The sequence below is a fragment of the Silene latifolia genome, chromosome 8 (genome assembly GCF_048544455.1).
Source record: "Silene latifolia isolate original U9 population chromosome 8, ASM4854445v1, whole genome shotgun sequence".
Classification (NCBI taxonomy): Eukaryota; Viridiplantae; Streptophyta; class Magnoliopsida; order Caryophyllales; family Caryophyllaceae; genus Silene; species Silene latifolia.
The window spans coordinates 8,339,456-8,365,247 of record NC_133533.1 but is presented as its reverse complement, the minus strand read 5'-3'; the positions used below and the strand labels follow the sequence as shown (position 1 = coordinate 8,365,247).

General features: G+C 35.9%; 2 protein-coding genes across 2 annotated transcripts; one reads left to right on the top strand and one right to left on the bottom strand.

The window, feature by feature from the left end:
- Nucleotides 1–17,523: 17,523 nt before the first annotated feature.
- LOC141594072 (major pollen allergen Ole e 10-like) lies at nucleotides 17,524–18,622 on the bottom strand. The gene is made up of 3 exons (XM_074414271.1): nucleotides 18,286–18,622; nucleotides 18,097–18,127; nucleotides 17,524–17,883 (listed from the first exon to the last, which is right to left on the bottom strand). Exons 1-3 carry the CDS (start codon nucleotides 18,563–18,565, stop codon nucleotides 17,796–17,798), a joined length of 399 nt encoding a protein of 132 aa, XP_074270372.1. The 5' UTR covers nucleotides 18,566–18,622; the 3' UTR covers nucleotides 17,524–17,795.
- A 3,355-nt stretch (nucleotides 18,623–21,977) lies between these two features.
- LOC141594602 (protein FAR1-RELATED SEQUENCE 8-like) lies at nucleotides 21,978–24,351 on the top strand. The gene is made up of 2 exons (XM_074414609.1): nucleotides 21,978–23,065; nucleotides 24,033–24,351. Exons 1-2 carry the CDS (start codon nucleotides 21,978–21,980, stop codon nucleotides 24,349–24,351), a joined length of 1,407 nt encoding a protein of 468 aa, XP_074270710.1.
- The last annotated feature ends 1,441 nt before the right edge of the window (nucleotides 24,352–25,792 follow it).

Genomic DNA, 25,792 nt, shown 5'->3' with positions numbered 1-25,792 from the left:
CTCGCTTTTTTTTGGATACATCAGTTTTACGGTGAGATGAGATTTACTCCGTATTTCTAATAACACAAAGGGGTGAGACTACCGTGAGAGGTTAGAGTCTAGAGGTGGAAGAGGATAATAAATATACTGTACATTATCGTAATATGGTAATGATGTAGTGGGGTTAGATGGTAGTTTATTATTGAATTGGCAGTAATGTACATTTATACGCGTATAAAGACTATAAATTAACCACAGCATGACACGTATGAATTTTTATGTAGACTGGCTTTTGCTTTAATATATTAAACTAGTTTTGTGATCGTGGATCATATCTGTTTAATGTTGAAATCTTTTTACCTCATGTGAAAAAATGTTTAGTATTTTTATTCTCTTCAACTATGGTATACTAACAAATGAGTAGGCTAAAGTTGGCATGTCTATATGACTATATTATTCTAGTATATCCACACAAATGGTTAAGGTTGACGTGTCTTAGCTTGTAATTGTTATACTCCGTATCAATCTAGATGTATATTGTACTCGTATTTGATGAATAACGATTGAGGTCCTCCCTTATTTTTGGTAATTTTAAAAGTACACCCTCCATTTCATTTTATTGTGCTTATTTTTTCCATTTTAATTTTCCTCTTTTTATATTTACTGTGTGAAAAAACGGGAAGACTATCAGTATTACGCCTAATCTTTTAACTACCACATAATATTGTCTCTTATTCTTCATGGTTAAAGGGGTAGACTTGCGATCTTACCCACATTTCTTCAATTCTCCCAATATGAAAAGTGGAACAATAAAAGTGAAATTGCGGGCGTACGATATTTGATATACGCAAACAATTATGTATTAATTCTACCGGGCTCATTAAAAACACTTCACCAATTAGATATTAGATATTGGGTCCTTTATTTGTCGTTTACGAAATAAGTTGTACAATAGAAATGATAAATAATAATTAAAGTTTAAAAAAGAGTGAAGGATGACAAAATATGGCACTTGCTAGTTAGTAACTAAAATTAAAGTCTACAACAATAGATCTTGAATGGACTAGAGAGGAATTAGACTAATATGGAAGAAAGATTATAATTTAATTAATGAAAGATTGATAACATAAATAAATTAATTAGGGTTCTTACATATTTGAGGGAATAATAGAGAGACTAATTATCTAATCTAAAGTAGTGTCTAATATAAGATGGGATAATGTCTAGTGGAATGTAGTAGTTATATATAGCCCTCTAATTACAAGCATAATTGGACAAGTAATAATAATAACATTAATAATTCTAATACTAATATTAATAATAATGCTAATTACATTGATTAGTAATAATTATAATCTTATCTATATTAATGCAAAAGACAATGCTCAACACAGGATGCGCCACGTCATTCCCCCATTTTTTTTTTTTTGGGAAATTCAGGTAATGGTAGGTCCCGTTTACGTGGAAAGAGTTTATTTCTTTAAATCGTCTCTGACAAACATGCGACAAATTATGTCATAGAAAATATTTCATGAAATAAATAGATAATCGGCAGAAGTAAAAGTAATTGCATATAAACGGAATGAATTAAAAATCGAAATAAATGAAAATAATTACATATAATCGGACTGAATTACATAGTTAATGAAATAAATAGATAATCGGCAGAAGTAAAAGAAATTGCATATAAACGGAATGAATTACAAATCGGAATAAATGAAAGTAATTACATATAATCGGACTGAATTACATAGTTAATGAAATAAATAAATAATCGGCAGAAGTAAAAGAAATTGCATATAAACGGAATGAATTACAAATCGGAATAAATAAAAGTAATTACATATAATCGGACTGAATTACATAGTTACTAATAAAATTACATAATTACGTGAATAAATTACATTTACTCACGGGATTGAATAACAAATAATGTGAATATTTTATAGAAATTAATGAAATAATTCGTCTTTGCCTTTATGCTTGACGAATATAGGTGTTCATACCTCCAAGAAACTTGGTGATTACGGAAAATACGTAACAATCAATGTCAAATCCCGAGAACCACTATCATGAAAATTTTCAATTTTTAGAATAATTTGCCTATGTTAAAGTTGATTATTAAATTATATTTCTTTTTTCGGGATGTAAAGTTTGTTATGTATGCAAATTTTATTTACAATAGTATATTACGTTATTTCCTCTTAAACCATTGCATTTGAACACGTATTTGAAACAAGTGTGAACATTAATTATGTAGATCGCTGATTTAGCCCAACTAGATAATTACAATAGAAATGCAAAAAAAAAAAAAATACATCTAAAAACTTTAATACCGGCCCAAATACATACCCGTGCAATTTTGCACGAGTTTAAAACTAGTAATAACTAATACTAATAATACTAACTAAAGTCAACGTTAAAACAAAACATGAACATAGTCATTCAACGTGTTTGAAACAGGGCAAATTAGCAGCCAGGGACTTCTGCCGGTGGACCGGCGGCCGTCGAGGTCACCGGCAGAGAGCATCTTCAACCAAGGGCATAGAATGAGGAAGTGGTGGTGAGGGCCGGCATGCCGGCTGCCGGGGGCCGGTATAGGCAAGCAAATGTTGATGATTCGCGTGAAATTGCAGGGGAGCGAGTTGGTATGCCGGCTGCCGGTGAGTCGGACAGCTTCCGGTGAGTTGTGCCGGCTGCCGGTTAGCCGGCATAGACAACATGGAGGTAATGCGCGTGTTTGTCTAAGGAGGGAGTTGCGGGTCGTAGTTGCTGCTGTTGTGGCTGTCGGCGGTTGGGTGGTGATGGTGGTTGGCTGTGGTGGCCACGGAGGCTGTGGGTGGCTGTATGGCGGTCGAATTTGGGCAGCAAAGACGGTCACAAAACATGGTTATTGTTTGTTGATGTCGATGGACAGGGGTATAGGGGAGGTCGTGGTGACTTCCACGGTGGTCAATGGTGGTTATGTGAGGTTGGGTTGTGAAGTTGGAAGTGGGAGGATGTTAGTGGTTGTGATGGGTGGCTCCCACGGTGGCTGGAGATGACTATGGTGGTGGTTGAAACATGGTCGCATCAAATGGTTGTAATTGTATGTTTGTGGCTAGGGGGAAAAGGTGGGTTCGTGGTGGCTATTGCCGTGGTCCATGGTAGTCGTGGATGGTTGGGATGTGATGTTGGAAGTGGAGGGTGGTCAGTGGTGGATTACACGGTGGCCGGAGGTGGTAGTAAAAGCTCAGCAAAGATCGTCTGAAATTAGCAACTGCTCCTTTACTTAGTTTATTTTTCCATGACTTAGCCTATTTTCACCTCCGCCATTTCTTCTCATAATCCCGTCTTGCTTTTCCGCCTCACTTTTCCGTCTTGCCTGCACATTAATTTAATATAATAATAATAATAATAATAATAATATTATACATAAATACAATTAATTATTAATTATAAACTAATGCGACTAATTGTTATAAATTAGTAATTAAATGAGCTTATTAAACAATTAAGCATACAAAATGAGTCGGAATAAGGTCATTGGACGGGGCTAAACCGTCCTAAGTTAGGACGATATCAATGACTGTAATACTACGGTTTTATGAGTCTCTAGGTACTCTATCGAGTAGGCCTTACTCTGTCGAGTAAGAGTGTGTTGCGTTTTAAAAATAGTTTCTGACCTGTTGGGTACTCGATCGAGTAAGGGGGCACTCGATCGAGTACCTCAGCTACTCGAGTAGCCGGTTTACGGGGGATGATTTGTCGGGTTTTGTTAATAATGCGATTAAGTATATAATTACTTCCGCCACTTTTCTTTAAACACTTTTACAAACCTAATTGCTTCAAAAGAGAAAACAAACTACGTTCTTCGCATCAATCGCATTGTTGGCAAATCCCGGAGCTTGGACGGTCGGAATTTACCTTTCTTTATACCGTTGTGATCCTTGCGTCGAGGGTAAGATCTACCTACCGTTTATATAGTGTTTCGTTAAAGTTGGTTAAACTCTAATATTGGGATTTGGAGGTCTTGTTGTATTTCGTGATTGGTAGTGATTATATGTTTGTATGTTAGGAGGAGGATTCGTAGAAGAAGCCTTTTGATATCAGTTGTGAGACCGTCTGATTGTGTTGCTTTCCAGGTAGCGTTTCCCTACTCAGTATTAGTCCCATAATGCATTGTTGGTGTTTTGTGATGGTTGAATATTATCGTATTCGTATTGTGACGGTTGTTGGTTTGATTGCTGTTTAATGGTTGTGATTGTTTGTCTCTGGTTCTCGAGATGCGTTCTCGGCTGAGTGGAGTCACTTGCGGGAGTGGCTTCACGCCTTAGTTTCGCCCTCCGTGGAACCCGCCACGGGAGGGGATGTGCACATTAATGGGACAGGGTTATCGCTCGGTATGATGAGCGGGGATTTGGTGGGTACGGCTGCGGTCTCCCACTTTGGCGGGCGGTCCAAAGTGGACGATCGGTGACGGAGATTGATTGGAGTTGGTGTGATTGTGTGTGTGACCGTTTGAGCTGTTTGTTTACTGTGTTGTTGGTTTATATAGATTGTGTGATTAGTACTGACTCCGTTTAATGTTTTAAAAACTGTGGTGATCCATTCGGGGATGGTGAGCAGTTATTGAGCGGTATGAGTCGATTCTTTGGGATAGCTGGGATGTACCACCGTCTGATGATAGAAGTCTTCCGCTGTAGCTTTAGTAGTTTAATAAACATTTCAGTTAGCTGAGTAGACAGTTGGTTTTGAGAACTTGTATTCGTATTTTGGTATTTGGTTTGGATTGTAACCTTTCATTAAAGTTATACTATTTAAAGTTGTTTCGTTATTGTCTTATGATTATCATTGCCTCGGGTAACCGAGATGGTAGCATCCTTATACCTGAGTGGTCCTGGTAAGGCACTTGGAGTATGGGGGTGTTACAAAATGGTATCAGAGCGACGATCCTGAAACCTGTAACCAATGATTTTAATGAACATAGGGAGTCAATTAAAATGAACCCGGGGTAAAGGTTGTAGGAGCCAGTGCAAAGGCTTGGGAGACGTCCTAAAGTCGCGAACTCGCACTACAATTTTGAACCGGTCACATGGGGGGTATATGTCAAGGTCGTATGTGATGCTTGTTAGCTTGTATGTGGATGTGATGATGTATGTTGTAATTATTGGATGTTTGGAGTAGAAGGTTGAGATTGTGAATGAAAGGTTGGTGAAGTATATAGAACTGTTGTTTGAACAAGAAGCATGTTGGATGCTTACTATGTGGCGTTTGATAATATGATATAGTTGTTTTGTTGATCATATGAAGAGTTGGTAGAATTGCATCTTAACTATATTATAATGTTGAGTTTATAAAGTTGTATAATATTTTGGGATATGTGAGATAACATGCGGGTAGTGTATACGAGTCAGCATGACTCGATCGAGTAAGGGGGTACTCGATCGAGTAGGTGAGGTACTCGGTCGAGTGGGCCTGACTCGATCGAGTGGGTATTTGACGTTTTTACAACCAGAATCGTGTTTTTGGGCACTCGATCGAGTACATAGGGCACTCGATCGAGTAGGGGGTCACTCGATGTGCTACTCGGTCGAGTATGTTAGAGATCAGAAGGTCTGTTTTGGATATGATGTCGGGGCACTCGATCGAGTATGGTGGACACTCGATCGAGTAGCCTCTACTCGATCGAGTAGGTTTAGGCACTCGATCGAGTGTGTTCTGGGTAGTCCGCTTTCGTGTTTTGAGGTTTTAGTGCGTATGTTTATATCTACCCTTTCTTATATAGTTTCAAGATGCCGCCCAAGAGAAACGCTTTGTATGCGAGAGCTAAGAGCATGAACATAGATGATATCCTTAAGATGTTGGAGCATCAGGATGCTCTTACGGAGGCCTTAAAGAAAGTGGGAAAGGATAAAGAGGTTGATCACTCTAAGATCAGCCTTTATATAGCGAGGTTTAACCCAAAAGAGTACAAGGGAACCGGGGAACCAAACCTTCTTGACAACTGGCATCGTGAGATAAAGAACATACTAGACACAGTTCACTTTGTCACGATGAGATGAGAGTAGAACAAGCTGCGTTCTACCCGAGCGGAAGGCGAGTGGTGGGATAAGGTGAAGGTGAGTGCTAGGGAGATGTATGCGAACCAGGGCTTACCTGCTATACCTTGGGAAGAGTTTCGGAGGGCTATGAGGAAAGAGTTTGTACCGGAGCATGTGAGGAGTAAGCTGAAAGAGGAGTTTGATGGGTTTAAGATGACATCTGACATGTTTGTGGCCGAGTACTACAAGCCGTTTAATGAGAAGTCTAGGTATGCTGAGGATATGGGTTTGAGTGAGGAGAACCTGGCGCTGAGGTTTGAGAGGGGGTTGACCCCTAAGATCATGGATAAGCTACCCGTGGGAGTCCTTACTGATGTTAAAGAAGCTTATGAGAGGGCTGGGAGAGCTGAGAGGTTGGTGGAGATGGCTCAGGAGAGAGTGGGTGAGAAAAGAAAGGCTGAGAGTGTTGGTGGTGGCCAATCTAGTCACAAGAAAGGCAACCGCAATCAAGCTAGAGGGTTTTCCTCTAGGTCAGGGTTCAGTGCTGGGGCTTCCTTTGGGCGTGGCCGTACGAGTAGTAGTGGTAGTTGGGGGATGACCTGCTATGGCTGTGGCGGTGTAGGCCACAAGAGGCATGAGTGCACGAGTATGCCTGGAGCTTTTCATAGACCGGCTCAGGGGAGCTATTCTCAGGGACCGGCACAGAGTTATGCGAGCAATAGACCGTCTGGGTCATGGTCTAACCGGGGAAGTCAGAGCTATCAGGGTGGAGGTAACCGCAATGGCGGTAATTCTTATCAGAAACCAGCTACGAACAACAACAACAATCAGGGGTCGGGTGCTAAGCCGACCACATCAGCCAGTACTGTCCAGGGAGGTGGACAGAAGACCAGTGGAAAGTTGTTCATGATGGACAAGAAAGCAGCTGAGGATGATGCACATGTTATCACTGGTACTTTTCTTGTTAATGGTGTTCATACCTTTGTTTTGTTTGATTCGGGGTCGTCTCAGTCGTTTGTATCTTCGAATCATGTTAAACGGTTGGGTTTGAGGGTATACGAGTCTGTAAGTGAGAAAGTTTTTATACCTTCGGGTGAGTCTGTATCATGTGGGAGGTTGTATAGGGATGTACCTATGATAGTTGGGCAAGTTGATCTACCTGTAGACTTGATAGAGTTTCCTTTTGACAGTTTTGAGATGATAGTCGGGATGGATTGGTTGGGAAAGTATAAAGCTAAGATAGACTGTCATCAAAAGAAAGTGTCTTTGAGAGGTCCTAAGGGTGTTAGTGTGTCTTATCGTGGGTTTGTGGTCAAACCCAAAGTTAAGTTGATTGCATTGTGACCTTGAAGTCTTATCCGAGGAAGGATACCCTTTGATCTTGTACCATGTGAGAGATGACCGGATAGAGAGTCCGACATTGATCGGATACCGATGGTGGATGAGTTTGCGAGATGTCTTTCCGAGGAGATTCCGGGTTGCCACCGAAGAGGGAGATAGATTTCACAGTTGAGTTGAAACCGGGGACGGGGCCAATCTCTAAGGCACCGTACCGGATGGGTCCTAAAGAGATGGAGGAGCTCAGGAAACAGTTAGATGATCTGATAGAGAAGGGATTTATTAGACCTAGTGTATCGCCGTGGGGAGCACCAGTTCTTTTTGTGAAGAAGAAAGATGAGAGTTTAAGGTTGTGCATAGACTACAGAGAGCTGAACCGAGTGATGGTGAAGAACAAGTATCCTTTGCCAAGGATAGATGACCTGTTTGATCAGTTGGGTGGTGCATCAGTCTTTTCCAAGATTGATTTGAGGTCGGGGTACCATCAGGTGAAGATTAGAGAGGTGGACATACCAAAGACAGCTTTCACGTCGAGGTATGACCATTATGAGTATGTGATGATGCCGTTTGGGTTATCTAATGCACCGGCTGTGTTTATGGATTTGATGAACATAATCTTCAGACAGTTTTTGGACAAGTTTGTGGTGGTGTTTATCGATGACATCTTAGTCTACTCCAAAACTAAGGAGGAGCATGAGGAGCATCTGAGGATGGTGTTGCAGACTTTGAGGGAGCATGAGCTATATGCTAAGCTGTCCAAGTGTGAGTTCTGGTTAGAGAAAGTTGCTTTTCTGGGGCATGTGATCTCTAAGGAGGGAGTAGCTGTGGATCCGGCAAAGATTGAGGTAGTGACAAAGTGGAAAGCACCAAAGAATATTGCTGAGATCAGGAGTTTCTTGGGTTTAGCTGGATACTACAGACGTTTCATGAAAGATTTCTCCAAGATAGCTAGACCTATGACAGCTTTGATGAGGAAAGAGAACAGGTTTCGTTGGGATGAGAGTTGTGAGACGGCGTTCTAAACATTAAAGGAGCGTTTGACCACAGCTCCTATCTTAGCATTGCCTGAAGGGGTCGAGAACTTTGAGGTTTATACAGATGCCTCAAAGAATGGGTTGGGATGTGTGTTGATGCAGAATGGTAAAGTGATTTCCTATGCTTCTAGGCAGTTGAAGCATTATGAGGAGAACTACCCTACACATGATCTGGAGTTGGGTGCAGTGGTATTTGCTCTCAAGATTTGGAGACATTACCTTTATGGGGCGACCTTTAAGGTATTTTCGGATCACAAGAGTCTCAAGTACATCTTCACTCAAAAGGAGTTGAACATGAGACAGAGGAGGTGGATGGAGCTGATTGGCGATTATGACATGGATATTATCTACCATGAAGGAAAAGCCAATGTTGTTGCAGATGCTTTGAGTAGGAAGAGTGTACATTCTTTGTGTACAGCTTTATCTTTGATGAGGTTGAGAGATGAGGTGTGGAGGTTTGGGATACATATGATGCAGAGAGGGGATGTTGTGGGAGATTTGACAGTACATCCTGATCTTTATGATGAGATTCGAGGTAAACAGGCGTTGGATCCTAAGATGGTTGAGTGGAGAGCTGGAGTAGAGAAAGGGACAGTGTCTCGATTCTCTATTCATACATATGGTAGTTTGAGGTTTGATGGTAGGTGGTGTGTCCCTAATGATGAGGAGCTGAAAAAGACTATCATGACAGAGGCACATTGTACACCATATTCAGTACATCCAGGTGGTGACAAGCTGTACAAAGATTTAAAGAACACGTTTTGGTGGCCTGGGATGAAGAAAGAAACAGCTGAGTTTGTGGCCCGTTGTTTGACATGCCAGAGAGTTAAAGGGGAACAACGACGACCACAAGGTAAGATTCAGTCTTTAGAGGTACCTGAGTGGAAGTGGGAATCCATTTCTATGGATTTTATCGTGGGTTTGCCAAAGAGTCAACAGGGTAGCAACATGATATGGGTAATAGTGGATCGACTGACCAAGTCAGCTCATTTTGTGCCAATGAAAGATACATGGACTAAAGCACAATTAGCTATGGCTTATATGAAGAATGTGCTAAAGTTACATGGAGTCCCTAAGGACATAGTGTCTGACAGAGATGCGAGATTTATCTCAAGGTTTTGGAAAGAGTTGTAGGAATCTTTGGGAACAACTTTGAAGATGAGTACAACATTTCATCCTGCGACAGACGGTCAGACTGAGAGAAAGATTAAGACTCTTGAGGATATGTTACGAACTTGTGTGATGGACTTTGGTGGTAGCTGGGAACAGAGGTTGGATTTGATAGAGTTTTCTTACAACAACAGCTATCACACTAGTATTGGCATGGCACCGTTTGAGGCTTTATATGGGAGGAGATGTAGGACTCCGATTTGTTGGGACGATAGTGCTGAGGCAGTGGTTCTAGGACCAGAGATAGTGCATGAGATGGTCGAACAGATTAAGATGATCAAGGAACGGATGAGAGCAGTTCAGGATAGGCAAAAGAGTTATGCAAATCTACATCGCCGGGATATAGAGTTTCAGGTTGGGGATAAGGTTCTTCTAAAAGTGTCTCCTATATGAGATTTGGGAAGAAAGGCAAGCTGAGTCAGAAGTTCATCGGGCCTTATGAGATCTTAGAGCGGGTTGGAGAGGTTGCATATCGTCTGGCTTTACCAGCTGCGTTAGAGAGAGTGCATAATGTGTTTCATGTATCTCAGCTGCGGAAGTATGTGAGTGACCCGTCACATGTGTTAGAGACAGAGAGCTTAGAGGTAGATGAGTCCTTATCATATCTTGAGGTACCTAAGCAGATTCTTGACCGGAAGGTTAGGAAGACTAGGAGTGGTGAGACAGTGTTGCTTAAGATCCTTGGTCTAACCACAAGACTGAGGAAGCTACATGGGAGGCAGAGGAGGCCATGAGAGAGCGTTAACCTTTCCTTTGTGATCAGGTATGTATGGTTACAGGGACGTAACCTTGTTTCTTTTAGGAGGGTAGGAGATGATCGCGAAGAGTTTTTAAGAGTTTTATACCCTTTTTGTGTTGTGTCGGTATGTTTGTTGTGGTTGAGTCGGGTTGAGTTTGGGTTAGTAACATGTTTTATGTTGAGTTTTGTTTTGGTTGTTGAGTCGGGAGTGTTGTAGTGTGTGTCTTTGTTTTGTTGTGGTTTGAACTTCGGGGACGAAGTTCTTTTTAAGGAGGGAAGACTGTAATACTACGGTTTTATGAGTTTCTGGGTACTCTATCGAGTAGGCCTTACTCTGTCGAGTAAGGGTGTGTTGCGTTTTAAAAATAGTTTCTGACCTGTTGGGTACTCGATCGAGTAAGGGGGCACTCGATCGAGTACCTCAGCTACTCGATCGAGTAGCCGGTTTACGGGGGATGATTTGTCGGGTTTTGTTAATAATGCGATTAAGTATATAATTACTTCCGCCACTTTTCTTTAAACACTTTTACAAACCTAATTGCTTCAAAAGAGAAAACAAACTACGTTCTTCGCATCAATCGCATTGTTGGCAAATCCCGGAGCTTGAAAGGTCGGATTTTACCTTTCTTTATACCGTTGTGATCCTTGCGTCGAGGGTAAGATCTACGTACCGTTTTTATAGTGTTTCGTTAAAGTTGGTTAAACCCTAATATTGGGATTTGGGGGTCTTGTTGTACTTCGTGATTGGTAGTGATTATATGTTTGTATGTTAGGAGGAGGATTCGTAGAAGAAGCCTTTTGATATCAGCTGTGAGACCGTCTGATTGTGTTGCTTTCCGGTAGGGTTTCCTACTCGCATTAGTCCCATAATGCATTGTTGGTGTTTTGTGATGGTTGAATATTATCGTATTCGTATTGTGACGGTTGTTGGTTTGATTGCTGTTTAATGGTTGTGATTGTTTGTCTCTGGTTCTCGAGATGCGTTCTCGGCTGAGTGGAGTCACTTGCGGGAGTGGCTTCACGCCCTAGTTTCGCCCTCCGTGGAACCCGCCACGGGAGGGGATGTGCACATTAATGGGACAGGGTTATCGCTCGGTATGATGAGCGGGGATTTGGTGGGTACGGCTGCGGTCCCCCACTGGCAGGGCTGGTCCAGCGGACAGTCGGTGACGGAGATTGATTGGAGTGGGTGTGATTCTGTGTGTGACCGTTTAAGCTGTTTGTTTACTGTGTTGTTGGTTTATATAGATTGTGTGATTAGTACTGACTCCGTTTAATGTTTTAAAAACTGTGGTGATCCATTCGGGGATGGTGAACAGTTATTGAGCAGGTATGAGTCGAGTTACTGGGATAGCTGGGTTGTGCCACCGTCTGATGATAGAAGTCTTCCGCTGTAGCTTTAGTAGTTTAATAAACATTTCAGTTAGCTGAGTAGATAGTTGGTTTTGAGAACTTGTATTCGTATTTTGGTATTTGGTTTGGATTGTAACTTTTCATTAAAGTTATACTATTTAAATGTTGTTTCGTTATTGTCTTATGATTATCATTGCCTCGGGTAACCGAGATGGTAGCATCCTTATACCTGAGTGGTCCTGGTAAGGCACTTGGAGTATGGGGGTGTTACAATGACGATCATTCACAGCTGGCCAACCATAAAAGCCTCTAACTCTCCACCCCTTCCGTTCTCCTAACCGTGAAGTCCATGTGATAAACTGGAGCCGACATAAAAGTACAATCGATATCCTTCTTACAAAGAAAATTCAACCCGCCCAAACGGCCTACACTATCAACTTCGACACCAAAGTAACCATCCAAACTCTCCCTCACTCTCCTCATTGGTGTGGTATGGAGAGAGTATTATATGGAGTAGCTTATTTCATTTGTGAACGCAAAATATAGAATTTATATATTTAGAATAAGTAAATAGATTATGTCTCTCTGTTTATTATTATTTATCGTTTTATAGTAATTGAATTTAAAAAGTAAACCTGTGCATTTTTTTTTTGCACGGGTATAAAACTAGTACGTCCTCCATTTAACTTCACTCTACCATTTTCTATTTTTTACACTATTCATAATTGAACATTCAATTTCAATTTTCTGTCAATACATAACTGAAATATATTAACATGTGATCTAGTTTGATTTGTCTTTACGGGTAAATTAAAAATATCTAACTTTTATATTTTTTTGCAAATTCGTATCTAACTAAATTACCGCTTAAAACACGCGTTGACAAACATGAAAAAGCAAAATGATAGAGTAGAGTTGAATAAAGGCATAATATAAACACTAAAACTTTGAAGAGACGGTTTCTCATAAATTATTGAGAGACCACTTTTATCATACCGCTTTACAACCTTTTCGTACCCCTTTTATTATTGATCGTGGCTCAAAATGCCTCTTTTGTTTGGTACATGTTTTCATAACAATCGTACATATTTTATCATATATTGTAACCTTATTTATTATAGCATTCGTACCTATTTTATTACTTTTTGTATCACTTCCCCCGTGAAGTTGTAATAGGTATCTCAATCAGTTTAATGAGAAAGTGGAATTTAAGAAAGTGTAAAAACAAATTCATCAATCTTTCATGCTAATTATTACTCTCTTACCTCCCTCTTTTTTTTTGTAGAAAAAATTACAAATAAACAACATATATTTGCTTATTTTTACAAATTACCACCCCCGAACTACAATGTATATTTCTCATTCACCACCATATTTTATTCTGAGTATTATTTTTCTTATTTTACATCTTATTAAGTAACAATTAACGCTAAATACCAAAATTGCCCTCATTTAAGTATTAATCGAAGGAAAATGTGAATTAATTCCGTCTTAATTTTATTCCAATGGAAATTATCAATTCCGATTAGAAATTTCCCATCTCAATTTTATTTCCGTCTTAATTTTATTTCTTTCCCATAATTAAAACTCCCATCTGGATATTTCTTTCCCAAATGTTTTCCACCTAGAAAATTCCGTTGATCTCTCTCCCAATTTTTATTTCCCAACTAAATTTTTATTTCCCAACTTAATCGAATCATCCATGCTTATTTTTCATTTCCCTAACATCATCGAATCATCCATGTTTAATTTCCCACCGATCTTCATCATCTTTTCTATTTCTTGAACACCTTCGGTCCTCACATTTTCCATCGATCTTCATCATAAACTCATCACCGAGCATCTCCATCGAACTTCATCACGATCTCATCACCAAGCAACCTGACCATACCACCACTTCCGATCTTTTTCGTTCATCATTACTAAGCCCAACAGAATTTCAAATTTCGATTTTCTGCTTACAACTTTCACCCACACTATTTAATGAATTAAAGTGGAACAAAATATTTCAAAGTGGAGTTCATTTTGTAGAGAATTAAGAAATAGAACACTTTAATTATGCTCGTATTTTTATAAATTTCAATCGAGTCTTTTATTTTCAATTACTCAAATTGTAAAATCAGTTATGAAGTCCACTTAATTTCAGCAAAAATGGCAGAGAAAAATCAACTTTGCATAGGGCTGCGCTTTCATGTGTAAGGTCACCAACAATCTTGCTTTCCAACGTACGTGCAACAAGTAAATCAACAACAGAAGCAACTGAAGATAAACATGCAACAAGGGAGATAACATCCAACAAGAAAATTAAACATGTCTCGAAAACTAATCACAAAGCATTGCTCGAGATAACTAATAGCCCATAATCACTTCGCGAGCATTGCTCGAGATAACTTTCAGTATGAGGCATTGGTGCTCCACAGTTGGATCAACAACTGTAACCACAAGGACACAATTCTGCTTTGGGCAGATGTAGAGATCCTTCTCGTTAAAGGCATGAGACTGCAAAACAAGCAACTGTCAGAACAAGAAACAAGAGATATTTGTTATTATTAGAAGACCCTGAAATATACATTTCTAAACTCACCGTGAATGTTTTGGCAGGTGACTCTGCTCCATTATGAGTCTCAAAAGTCTTGGCTTGAGGAGTGCAGGCAAAGCAGAAAAACAGTTATGACAAAATACTAATAAATCGTGGCAAAGTTTTAGTAAATTGTGGTAAATGTATATATATTGTGGCAATATACATAAAATATTGCATTATACAACTACACAACAACTAATCAAGGAAGAGAGAAAAGGTCAAAAACAGCCGTTAACACGAATAACACTTGATCGTGAACATATATATACGAGTCAACCATGTATGTAATAATCTTATGATCGTAACTTTCACATAATCAGAAACTACGGAGTTAAAACTAATATGAAATTTAACTATTTAATCAAATAAGTTGAGATATTAGGGAAATCTAATCGAAATTCGGCAAAAGATGAAAATGATGATGTATTTTAGGGAAAGAAACCTAAAAAAAATCGAATTCAAACAATTGCATATGAATTACTTGATTGGAGAAACAAAAGAGTTAAAATTAACGTGAAATTTAAATACTTAATCAAAATAAGTTGAGATAAGGGAAACCTGATTGAAATTCAGCAAACTATGAAAACGATGATTATTTTTAGGGAAAGGATCTACAAAAAGAATCGAATTCTAAAATGATTATACAAATGTAAACAACAATTAAGATGGAGAGAAAGGGGAAGAAATAGGGAGAAACCTCAAATTGTTAGGGTTTATGAAAAAGGGGAAGGGGATTAGGTGTATATATAGATTTCAAAATATTTGCTAAGATTGTAGGGTAAATATTTGTTTTGACACGATTATTACAATTTTTATTTTCACTTTCACATGTACAAAAAAGTGAGGTGATACAAGAAATAGAAAAGGTAAAGTATACCATAGCTAGGGGTGTTTAACGGTCCAAAACCAGACCGGACCGGACCGGATGAACCCGCGAATCGGATAAGAACATACCCCAAGACCGCGGACCGGACGGGTTAGGAGGGGACCCGGACCACCGGGCCGAAACCCTTTAGGTTCGGTTTTTTTCGGATTTGGACCAGGCCGGTACTAGTTTACAATGTTAATTATATTTTATTTTTTAATGCGAACCGGACTGGAGACCGGTCACCTAATTTTTTTGGACCCGAAGGCCGGACCGATGTGTATCCGGTCTGGACCGGACCAGCCGGTCCGGGTCGGTCCAGTTTAGCGGTCCAGACCAAGTTTTGTTCACCCTAATTATAGCTTCTGGTGTGCTTTCTGGTACCATAGTTGAATAACTTATCAAGGAGGTGACTTAAAAATCCGATCTTTCCTCAATTTCAAAAAGATCAAAAATTGTTAACCAACCCCAAATATTCATAACAAATAATCATATTCTAGGTGTGGTAGAAGCATAATTCATAATCTTTGTTTTTGTTATAAATTAGATTAGATTTGGTTATAATTGTTAATATTAATATTATTATCATTTTATATCAAAAACAAAGGTAAGATGTATTTCTGTATATTTACTACTTTAATATTCTTTGTTAAGCAATAAAAATGATGATAATAATAATAATGATAATAAAAAGATTATGAATTATACTTTTGCCACACCTATAATATGATTATTTGTTAGGAAAATTTGGGGGTTATTTATTTATTTGAGTTGAGAAAACCACAATTACTTGGCCATTTAAGCATTTGAAGTCCAAAAAACAAGTCCAAGTCCAATAAACATGCAAACTAACGGAGGATTTTAACGAAATAAAAGTTGAGGGTCACGGAGATCTTTTTTTGATAAGTTCAGGATTACCATGTGGATAGTTGAAAAACGAAGAGTTACCAGTTAGAATTTTAAAAAACATAGGGTTACTACGTAGAATAACCCTAAATGAAAACTTATGGCTGACATGAATTCCGATAGTCATTAGTCAATAATATCAAAATTGAAGATAGTACATCGGATGTACTACATTCATCAACTGATTCAAGTACTTTTTACTCGTATATTTAACAAACGACTAACATTTATATACAACCACCAACATTATTTCGGTGGATTAGTGAACAACCTAGACCCACCATCTCCGATAATCGATCAGTCAACGACCATCACACATACTTTTTAATCTCTACCCCCAAACAGTGGCGAATCTAGGATTTATGAAATGGGTGTGTTTAGTAAAATTTATAACATAAAAAACGCCAAAATATAATTACTCGATCAAACCCGCCCCGACATTTAACAAATAATTTGAATGTCAATATGTTTATGGTTAGACTGTATTACAATAACTTATGGTATATTATTTTACAAACAAAAATGAAAAATACTCACATTTGTAAAGATTTCACTGCTCCCTGAATAAAAAAATTGCTTACACAATCATAATAATAAATAAAAGAATCATTTTAAACTAAGGAAAAAAATTTCAAGAACGAAATTATTGAGAAAAGGTTGAAATTTTAGAAAAAAAGAAAGTAATACCACCTTGCGAAATACACTATATGCTTCTCATTTAGAAATTTATTTAATTACCGTATATTCGGAACTTTTTTTAATTACTCTTTCCCGGGTCATGGTTCAGATCTTTTTTTTTAAAAGTAAAAAAAATTAAATGCAGTTGTAGGGGCTCAATCCCTGATTGTTTCGTTGGTGGATGAGAGTTTCTACCAGTGAGCCACTAAGGTTTTGTATAACATTAGCACACAAACAAATCTGTTATTTCTCAAATTAATGGGGGTGAGGGTTCACCCCCTATAAATCCGCGCATGCCCCCAAAAGGGTTTGCTAATTTCATGGTAGGGTATCTTTTGGTTCGGTCTAGCGAAGCCGCTGGAGCAACCTGGAAAAGGGTTTAGGGCACATTTTCTTGCGTCGCGTAAGGATAATTGTATCTTACCAAATGTTATCAGATGTATGGTCTAAGTATTGCCAATAATATCATGGCTTAAGCCCAACGTTGTTTTTGATTGAAATTGTCTAAATTGAACTAAATCTAAATAAAATTGAACATAGCTGAAATTAACTACCAAAAAAGGGCCTAGTAACTCCCAAGTTCTAAAGAAAAAACCAATATATCGAAAACCAATAAGTTTATTGAGAGACTATTTTACAATTTTAAGAAAAAGTGGTACTAAAGATAATAAAATAGGTATAAATCATGATTAGAGATTAAATGGGTACATTCATATTATGTCACGATCAACCTAAAAAAGTTCACGGAATACAAATAAAAGGGTATAAAAGACTGGTCTCTCAATAACTTTTTGAGAGACCGTCTCTCTCCCAAGTTTTAGGGGTAATGAAAATTATGAAATAAGGTAAATCCAAAATGAATATCGAAAATTTAACCTACTCCAAAAGTATTAACATTCATGCTAAAACAAGTGTGTTTCTTAGCCTAGGAGACAAAAAGTTCAATACCATGAACATGAGTATTCTTAATAAACCTACTCCAAAAGTAAGGTATATCGACTGACGAATAAACTTACAATCACAAAAATAATGTTTCTTAATTCACTAATTTAATAAAATAAAATAAAGCATTTTTCATGCATTCATTTTTCTACCTCAAAATCTTGCTTAATTCACTGTCAATTAATCACTAGAACAACCAACTTCCTAAGCATAATATTACCAAACTTCTGATGAAAAATTTTGCATCCAATTTCACAGATTCTGATTTTGTTGGCCTGAAAATCATACAACATAAAAATTAATAAATCGATAATTTCATAGATTATTAGATTTAGAAGTAATTCTTATGGTTGACGTAAATGCGTGTTTAATAATCATCTACTCTTTCATGTGTTTAATTAATTATCTGTTATATTCATTGTGAGAGTTATTTTAATAAGGTAAAGTAAGAATATTAATTTTCATATACAGTACATTATATTTTGTACCTTGATGCAGCGTAGACACACTTTCCGTAACCTGAAATGAATAATTAAATTGACTTAACGTTATTTTTGTTTTAAATACTACAAAATGTAGTACTATATTGAACAAACGTATAGAATATACAGTAATTAGTTAAAAAGAGTGCAATTCTTCTAATGACAGTTAATTTTAGAGACGAGATAAAGAATTACTTGGATCGTGCTGGGTTAAAGTGGCGGTCCCACCAAAATGACAAGCAACCTCATTGTTACCATTTTGTTGATAGTAACTATTGAAGGCATAGGATGCATGGGAAACCAATGTGTTAGGCTCAAAACACGGGCCTCCGGCTTGAATGGGTCCACAATCGGCATTTCCTGAGCCACAAGCCCAGTCAAGGGCGATTTGGAGATCGGTTTGAGAGGCGTCGGGAAGTGCAATGCACCAAGCTGTGCCACCCATGAAGGTGGTGTTACCTTCTGGTGGTGACATTGTTGTTAATGGAATTGTTGCTTCATTCTTTTCTTGTACGGGTGCTTCCTCATTTGCATAGGCTAAAACCAAATAAAGTAACAAAATTACAGTATATGTTAGGTAATTAATCCTCTTTTTTACGAGTATATACTAAAAGATTAAGGTTCCGTTTAGCAAAGACATTTTAGATACATGATTTGATCAAAGTAGCTTATTTGACCAAAATTCCAGGTAGTTTATTTTTTCGTAAGCGTTTGACAAATAGCTTATTTAAGCAAATCAATTAGCTTTTTAGGTACCTAGAGTAACATTTGAGATTTCAGGTACCTAATTCTGTTTGATTTTCCGTTTTTACCTCTTAAATTTATACTGTTAAATAATTATCATATCTTTTTAGCTCATTTCATCAAAATGAGTTACTTTTTCAGTTAGTTTGCCAAACACTTTTTTATATAATCAGCTACCTTATCAGTTCCTAATTTCCAGCTACCTAATCAGTTAGATTTCATCAAAATGAGTTACCTTTTCAATTAGTTTGCCAAACACTTTTTTATATAAATCAGCTACCTTATCAGTTCCTAATTTCCAGCTACCTAATCAGTTAACTTTTTAATTTTCAGCTACATTTTCAGGTTTAAGCTACATTTTCAGCTAATTTTAGCAAACACAGCCTAACACATCTCCAAATTCTCCCGCTTAAATTTTCCGCCTAAATGATATTCTAATTCTTTCCGATTATTTGTAATTAATTTCATTTATTCCGATTTTTAATGCATTCCGCTTATATGCAATTAATTTCATTTATTCCAGTTGTATAAAATTATTTCATAGAATTTTTTCTAAGACGGAAATTGTCGCATATTTGTATTGCCGGACAATTTAAAGAACTAATTTCTTTGCACACCAACGGGACCCACCATAACCTGAATTTCCAAAAAAAAAAAGAAAAAAAAGTTGTACAAATGACGTGGCGCAGCATCCTGCATTTAGTATTGTCTTCTGAATTAATGAAGATAAGATTAGGTTTTTGTTTAGTTTTTTTTTCTCCCTTTCTCTTTATATTGGTTCTGTTTTTTTTTTTTTTTTTTTTTTTCAATTTTTGTCGTTAATACTTACTTTTTCTTTAGTTAATTGTATATATTCACTTATCTTATTCTAGATTAAAGGTCTGGAATTCAGTCGATAATGAATTATGTGGTGGTGCCTCGATAATCTGAGTGACTTCTTAGGCTATGTTTGGAAAGGCATTTTAGGTACCTGATTTGACCAAGCAACCTGATTTGACTAATATTTCAGGTAGTTGTTTTATCTAGTGCTGTTTGGTAAAGTCATTTCAGGTACCTGAAATGACTTTTCAGGTACCTGAAATGAAAAACTACTCCAGGTAGCTTTTTAAAGTATTAGGTAGCTGAAATGTTCTACTTTACACATTTACCCTTTATTTAAATTAATTTATTATAATTATTAATGTCGTTTCATGTCATTTTACAAAAAATCAGTTATCTTTACAGATAGTTTTACCAAACATTATACAATTAATCAACTACCTTATCAGTTTCCAATTTTCAGCTAGCTTTTCAGGTACCTTTTTAATTTCAGTCACCTTATCAGGTTTCAGGTACCTTTTCAGTCAGTTTTACCAAACAGAACCTTAGTTTTTTTTTTCTTTCTCAATTGCTCATTTGTTAATTGTATATATTCACTGATTTTTTTTACATCCTCTGTAATATCGATGTTTTTTCATATAACCATATACGTGAGAATCTATAGATCTGATATAGTTATGAAAGAGATCAATCTTACCTTGTCTAACAAATTGTACGCAATGACCCAACATTTGCTGCACATTAATGAATGATATACTACCATATTACCATAATACCACCCGATGGTATTTACAAATTAAATAACAAGGAACAAGTTAAAATATAACATAAAAAGGTAGATTGCATTTACATCATTCAACACTTAATACATACTCTCGTAAAACGATAACCCATATATGCAACGCTAATTGACAAACATCGCCATAAAAACTGAAAAACACTTGATATGTATATAAACCGTAAATAGAATTATACCACCGATAATATCTAAACAGTAGAACTTAACCACATACTTTATTTATGGAAAGGAGCCATAAAATGAGGCTATCTCATTTTTCTTATGGAATTAATTTAAAGGTTAATCCCGTTCCTTCGGAAGATGATAGAGATACACATGGTGTATGGGATTTCCATACACAAACCAATAGGAAGATTACACGTGTCAAACCCAAGTAAAACTAGGTTAGTTAATTTAGGGTTAATTTTGTAATTTAACATGTTAGGTTAACTAGTTAACTACATGTAGTTAAGTTTATTTTTGTAATTTTTTTAATTTGTTCTGATTTTCGTTAATTTCATTAATTATTTTCATTAATATAATTAAATCTATTAACCCGGTTTTTTTAGCCTAATTGAATCAATCAAAATCGATGATAAATGAACCCTAATTATTTCGTGTAATTTTTTTCCCCTAATTAAATCGTCATAAACCCTAATTCGTGCAATTGTGTGAACCCTAATCCAAATAATCAAAATTGTTCAATCATGATAAACCGTAAGTGAAAATCAATCCCTAATTGAATTATTAATTCGTGCAATTATTTAACCCTAATCCAATTAATCGATTTTTTTCAATGATGCTAAACCCTAAGTCAAAATTGATCCCTAATTAAAATATTAATTCGGGATTTTGTATGAACCATAATCCAATTAATCTAAAATGTTCAATCATGATAAACCCTAAGTTTAAATCGATGATCCCTAATTCAGTTAAGTGATGAACCTTAATTGCTTGAATGATTATGAGTTTTAATTATTTTACGTATTATTATTATTATTATTATTATTATTATTATTATTATTATTATTATTATTATTATTATTATTATTATTATTATTATTATTATTATTATTATTATTATTATTATTATTATTATTATTATTATTATTATTATTATTATTATTATTATTATTATTATTATTATTATTATTATTATTTTTATTTTTATTATTATTATTATTATTATTATTATTATTATTATTATTATTATTATTATTATTATTATTATTATTATTATTATTTATGGATTAAGGGTATTTTGAGAAACTATTTTATAAAGTTTTGATCCTTCCTTTTTTGAGAAATTTCATTTCCTTAGTTGAAAAGATTGTTAGCTTCAATTTAGGTAGGATAATAATATTTAATTTTTAAATTGTACATTAGGTTTCAAATATAATATTTTAAAAGATTTTAGGCATGGTTTTAGGAAATATGATTTTCGAAAATCTTATCTTTTTGTTGAGAGTTTAGGTGGGGAAAAAAAAGATTTTAATTTTCAGAAAAACGGTTACAAAAAAAAAAAAAAAAAAAAAAAACCAAAAAGATGGATTTCGATCTTAATTTACCTTGGGAAGACGATGGTCTTGATGATATTAGGGTAGATGATGTTGATGGTAATATTGTACATGATGCTGATGGTAATATTATACAAGGGGAAGATGAAATTGTTAGCTTTAACAACTTTAGTTTAGACGATTACTTATATGACGATGGTTGCAATGACGATGTTGTTGGAGCTATCGGTGACGATGAGACTATTCACCATGAGGCTGTTGTCAATGACGATGTTAACATTGATCTCCATGAACCTCCCATTATTGAAGGGGGGTATGTGCAAAAGGTAGCTAATATGCTAAACATGGCGAACACTGACGTTGAGGTAGTTGATCCTCCGACAAAAGGAATGACCTTTGCTAATGGTGATGAGTATGGTGCATATTGTTACTTATATGCCTATCAACGTGGCTTTCAATTTTTTATTAGGACTAATAAAATTTTGGATTGCTATACGGAAAAAGGGGTAAAGCGCCATGGTAGTGGGGATAGCGAACCTCGTTTCTACATGATGAGCCGAATCAGACTATGTTGCACAAGGGGGGCGGATGCGAACAAAAAGAATGGGTATATAAACGATCCCACATATAAGAAATGCGAGTGTTTCGTAGACGCATCCTTAAAAGACGATTTTATTGTCATAAAAAAAACTAGTCTGGAGCACAATCATGATGATGTCGATCCCGCTAATAGTCGTCATATGGTAGGATACAGGTTATGGCATGAATATTTTAGAAGACGGTCTATAATGAATGATGAAGCCGGTATCTCAATTGCTAAAAATTTCAACACTTTGGTCAGAGAAGTTGGTGGCCATGCTAATTTACCCGTAAAAGAGCGGGATTTGAGGAACATGCTCAATCAAGAACGACGTCGTAGTAGAATTAACGGTGATGCAAATGCTCTTGAAGAAAGATTTATCAAGCTTAGAGAAATCGATCCTGGCTTTTATTATTCCATCGAAACAGATAAAGAAGGCAAGCTCCTTAATGTGTTTTGGGCTGATGGACGTTGCAGGGGTATGACCAAGGTATTTGCTGACGCGGTTTCTTATGACGCTACCTTCCTCTGTAACAGGTAACAAGAAAATTTTAAACTCGTATTTTCATTCAACATTTCAATCGGTTTTTAAATTAATTGTTGGTTAAATTAATCTGCCATGCGTTTTTCAGGAAACGCATTTGTTTACGTTTGATTGGAACGATTACTTATTAGTTAATTTTAATCAGTGCAAACTCTTCCTCTTACTACTCGTATAATCAAATCATTAGCTTAATCAGTTAATTTTTTTACCATTAATTAAGATCACATTAATCAAATTAGGGCAATGAAATTGATTAATTTGTGATGGTTATATTTTGTTGGAAGGATGACACATTATAGATCACATTAATCAAATTAGGGCAACGAGGTTATGCATGTTCATAAACTGATGGTTTCCGACACATTATAGCTATCTTCTGTGATTTGTTCGTAAATTGGTGCTTTGAACTGTTAAATGAGAGTATAAAGGCACAAACTTAGGTTAAATAGCATTACCAAATGCTTGCAGGAAGGTTTCAGTTTGTGATGAATGTCAATATTGACATTCATGTCTCACTTTAAGCTTATTAGGAATGAATGGATGGATTAGTATAAGAACAATTACAATAAATCTTATTTTTAAGTTTTTATTCAATTGGTTAAATTATTCTGCCGTAATTCGCTTAAAACCATCAAACAGACGGAGTAAACAGTCACGGACATTTGTTTACTCAATTTGTCTCGGTCTCAATTTGTTCTGTTTTACTCAATTTGTCTCGGTCTTATGCTAATTTACCCAAAATGTCGAGTGTAATTAATTATACTTGTATTTTGCTGTTAATAAGAAATTCTTATTAATAATATAACGAGAATTGATTTACGATTAATCTGTTTTATGGAAATTCAATTAGTATGTTATGCTCAATTTTATTTTGTAAGTTTTTATTCAATTGCCAGTAAAGATAACCGATAATTGATTTAGTTTACGATTAATTGTAGTTTACGACTCAACATTTTACAGGTACAAAATGCCGTTTACTCCATTTGTTGGTGTAAATCATCACGGTAGCACTATTGTACTAGCATCAACTTTGATTTCGCATGAGGATGCCATTAGCTTTACTTGGGTGTTTAAGAGATGGTTAGATTGTATGGGAAGAGCTTCGTCAGTTATAATCACGGATCAATGCAGGGGGATTGGAAAGGCTGTGAAGGACGTATTTCCTAATACGCCCCACCGCTTGTGTCTTTGGCACATGATGCATAATGGAGCAAAAAATTTGGGATCGAATCCGAGGTACAATGAAATTAAGGCTGACCTTAATGATAATTACCTATGATGGGTATACGCTTAGTACATTTTTTCATGAAATAGTTAAGCTAATGTACGATTATATAATCGGTATCGCTATGTACATTATTAACATTACGTAGTTATAATGATCGGAACTCCAAATCCTAAACCCTAGAAACCCTAACCCCTAAACCAGAACCCTAGAAACCCTAACCCCTAAAAATGAACCCTAAACCCTAATCCCTAAAAATCCAAACCCTATACACTCGTATCTTACGTTGTCGTGACATTTTTAAAAATTTGCGCACATTGTGTTAGACTAAGTACATTACAAAACCAATTACATAAAATGTCAAAAACATATATGATCGTTATCGGTAACTACATATTTAAATGAAATTGTTATACTAACAAAGTGATGATCACTATAGCTACGTAATTAGGTCTTAACATGAAATAGTTAAAATAATCTATGATCGGTATATTTTTATACTTTTTAACATGAAAAACATATATTAAGCTATAATCGGAACTAGTTAGTACCTAATTACATAAAATGTCGATAGTAAGCTACAATCGGAACTAGTTAGTTGCTAATTACATAAAATAGCGATAGTAAGCTACAATCGGAACTAGTTAGTTGCTAATTACATAAAATAGCGATAGTAAGCTATAATCAGAACTAGTTAGTACCTAATTACATAAAATGTCGATAGTAAGCTACAATCGGAACTAGTTAGTTGCTAATTACATAAAATAGCGATAGTAAGCTATAATCGGACCTAGTTAGTACCTAATTACATAAAATGTCGATAGTAAGCTACAATCGGAACTAGTTAGTTGCTAATTACATAAAATAACGATAGTAAGTTATAATCGGAACTAGTTAGTACCTAATTACATAAAATAGCGATAGTAAGCTACAATCGGAACTAGTTAGTTGCTAATTACATACAATCAAACTTAGAAACCCTAAACACTATAATCTAAACCCCAAACCCTATATTCTATACCCAAAACCCTATATTCTAAACCCTAAACCCTATATTCTAAACCCTAAACCCTATATTCTAAACCCAAACCAGTAAATTCAGTTTTGCGCCAATTCAAAATTTATAACTTAGTTTAAATTTAAATTATTCAAATTTGCGCCAATGGTGTCAAATTAGGTCAAAATAAAATCAAAACCAGTTTAATTTTATTGAATTAGCTATATATATTTCTTATATACAAATATTCAATTGTAATTATTTCTTATTTAAATACATTTTTACCTAAATATATTAACACTTAAAATCCCAATTATATACATAATTGACAATCGATAAGATATAAGATTAATAAACTTTAGAATTTAGGGTACTTGCACTTTCAATTAGGGTCAATTCAGTTTATGGCTTAAGAGTGTTTAAAATTTAGGTTACAATTTTCTTATTATGTTATATTTTTAAATTCACAATCAATTACGGAAACAATTAGGCCGAATA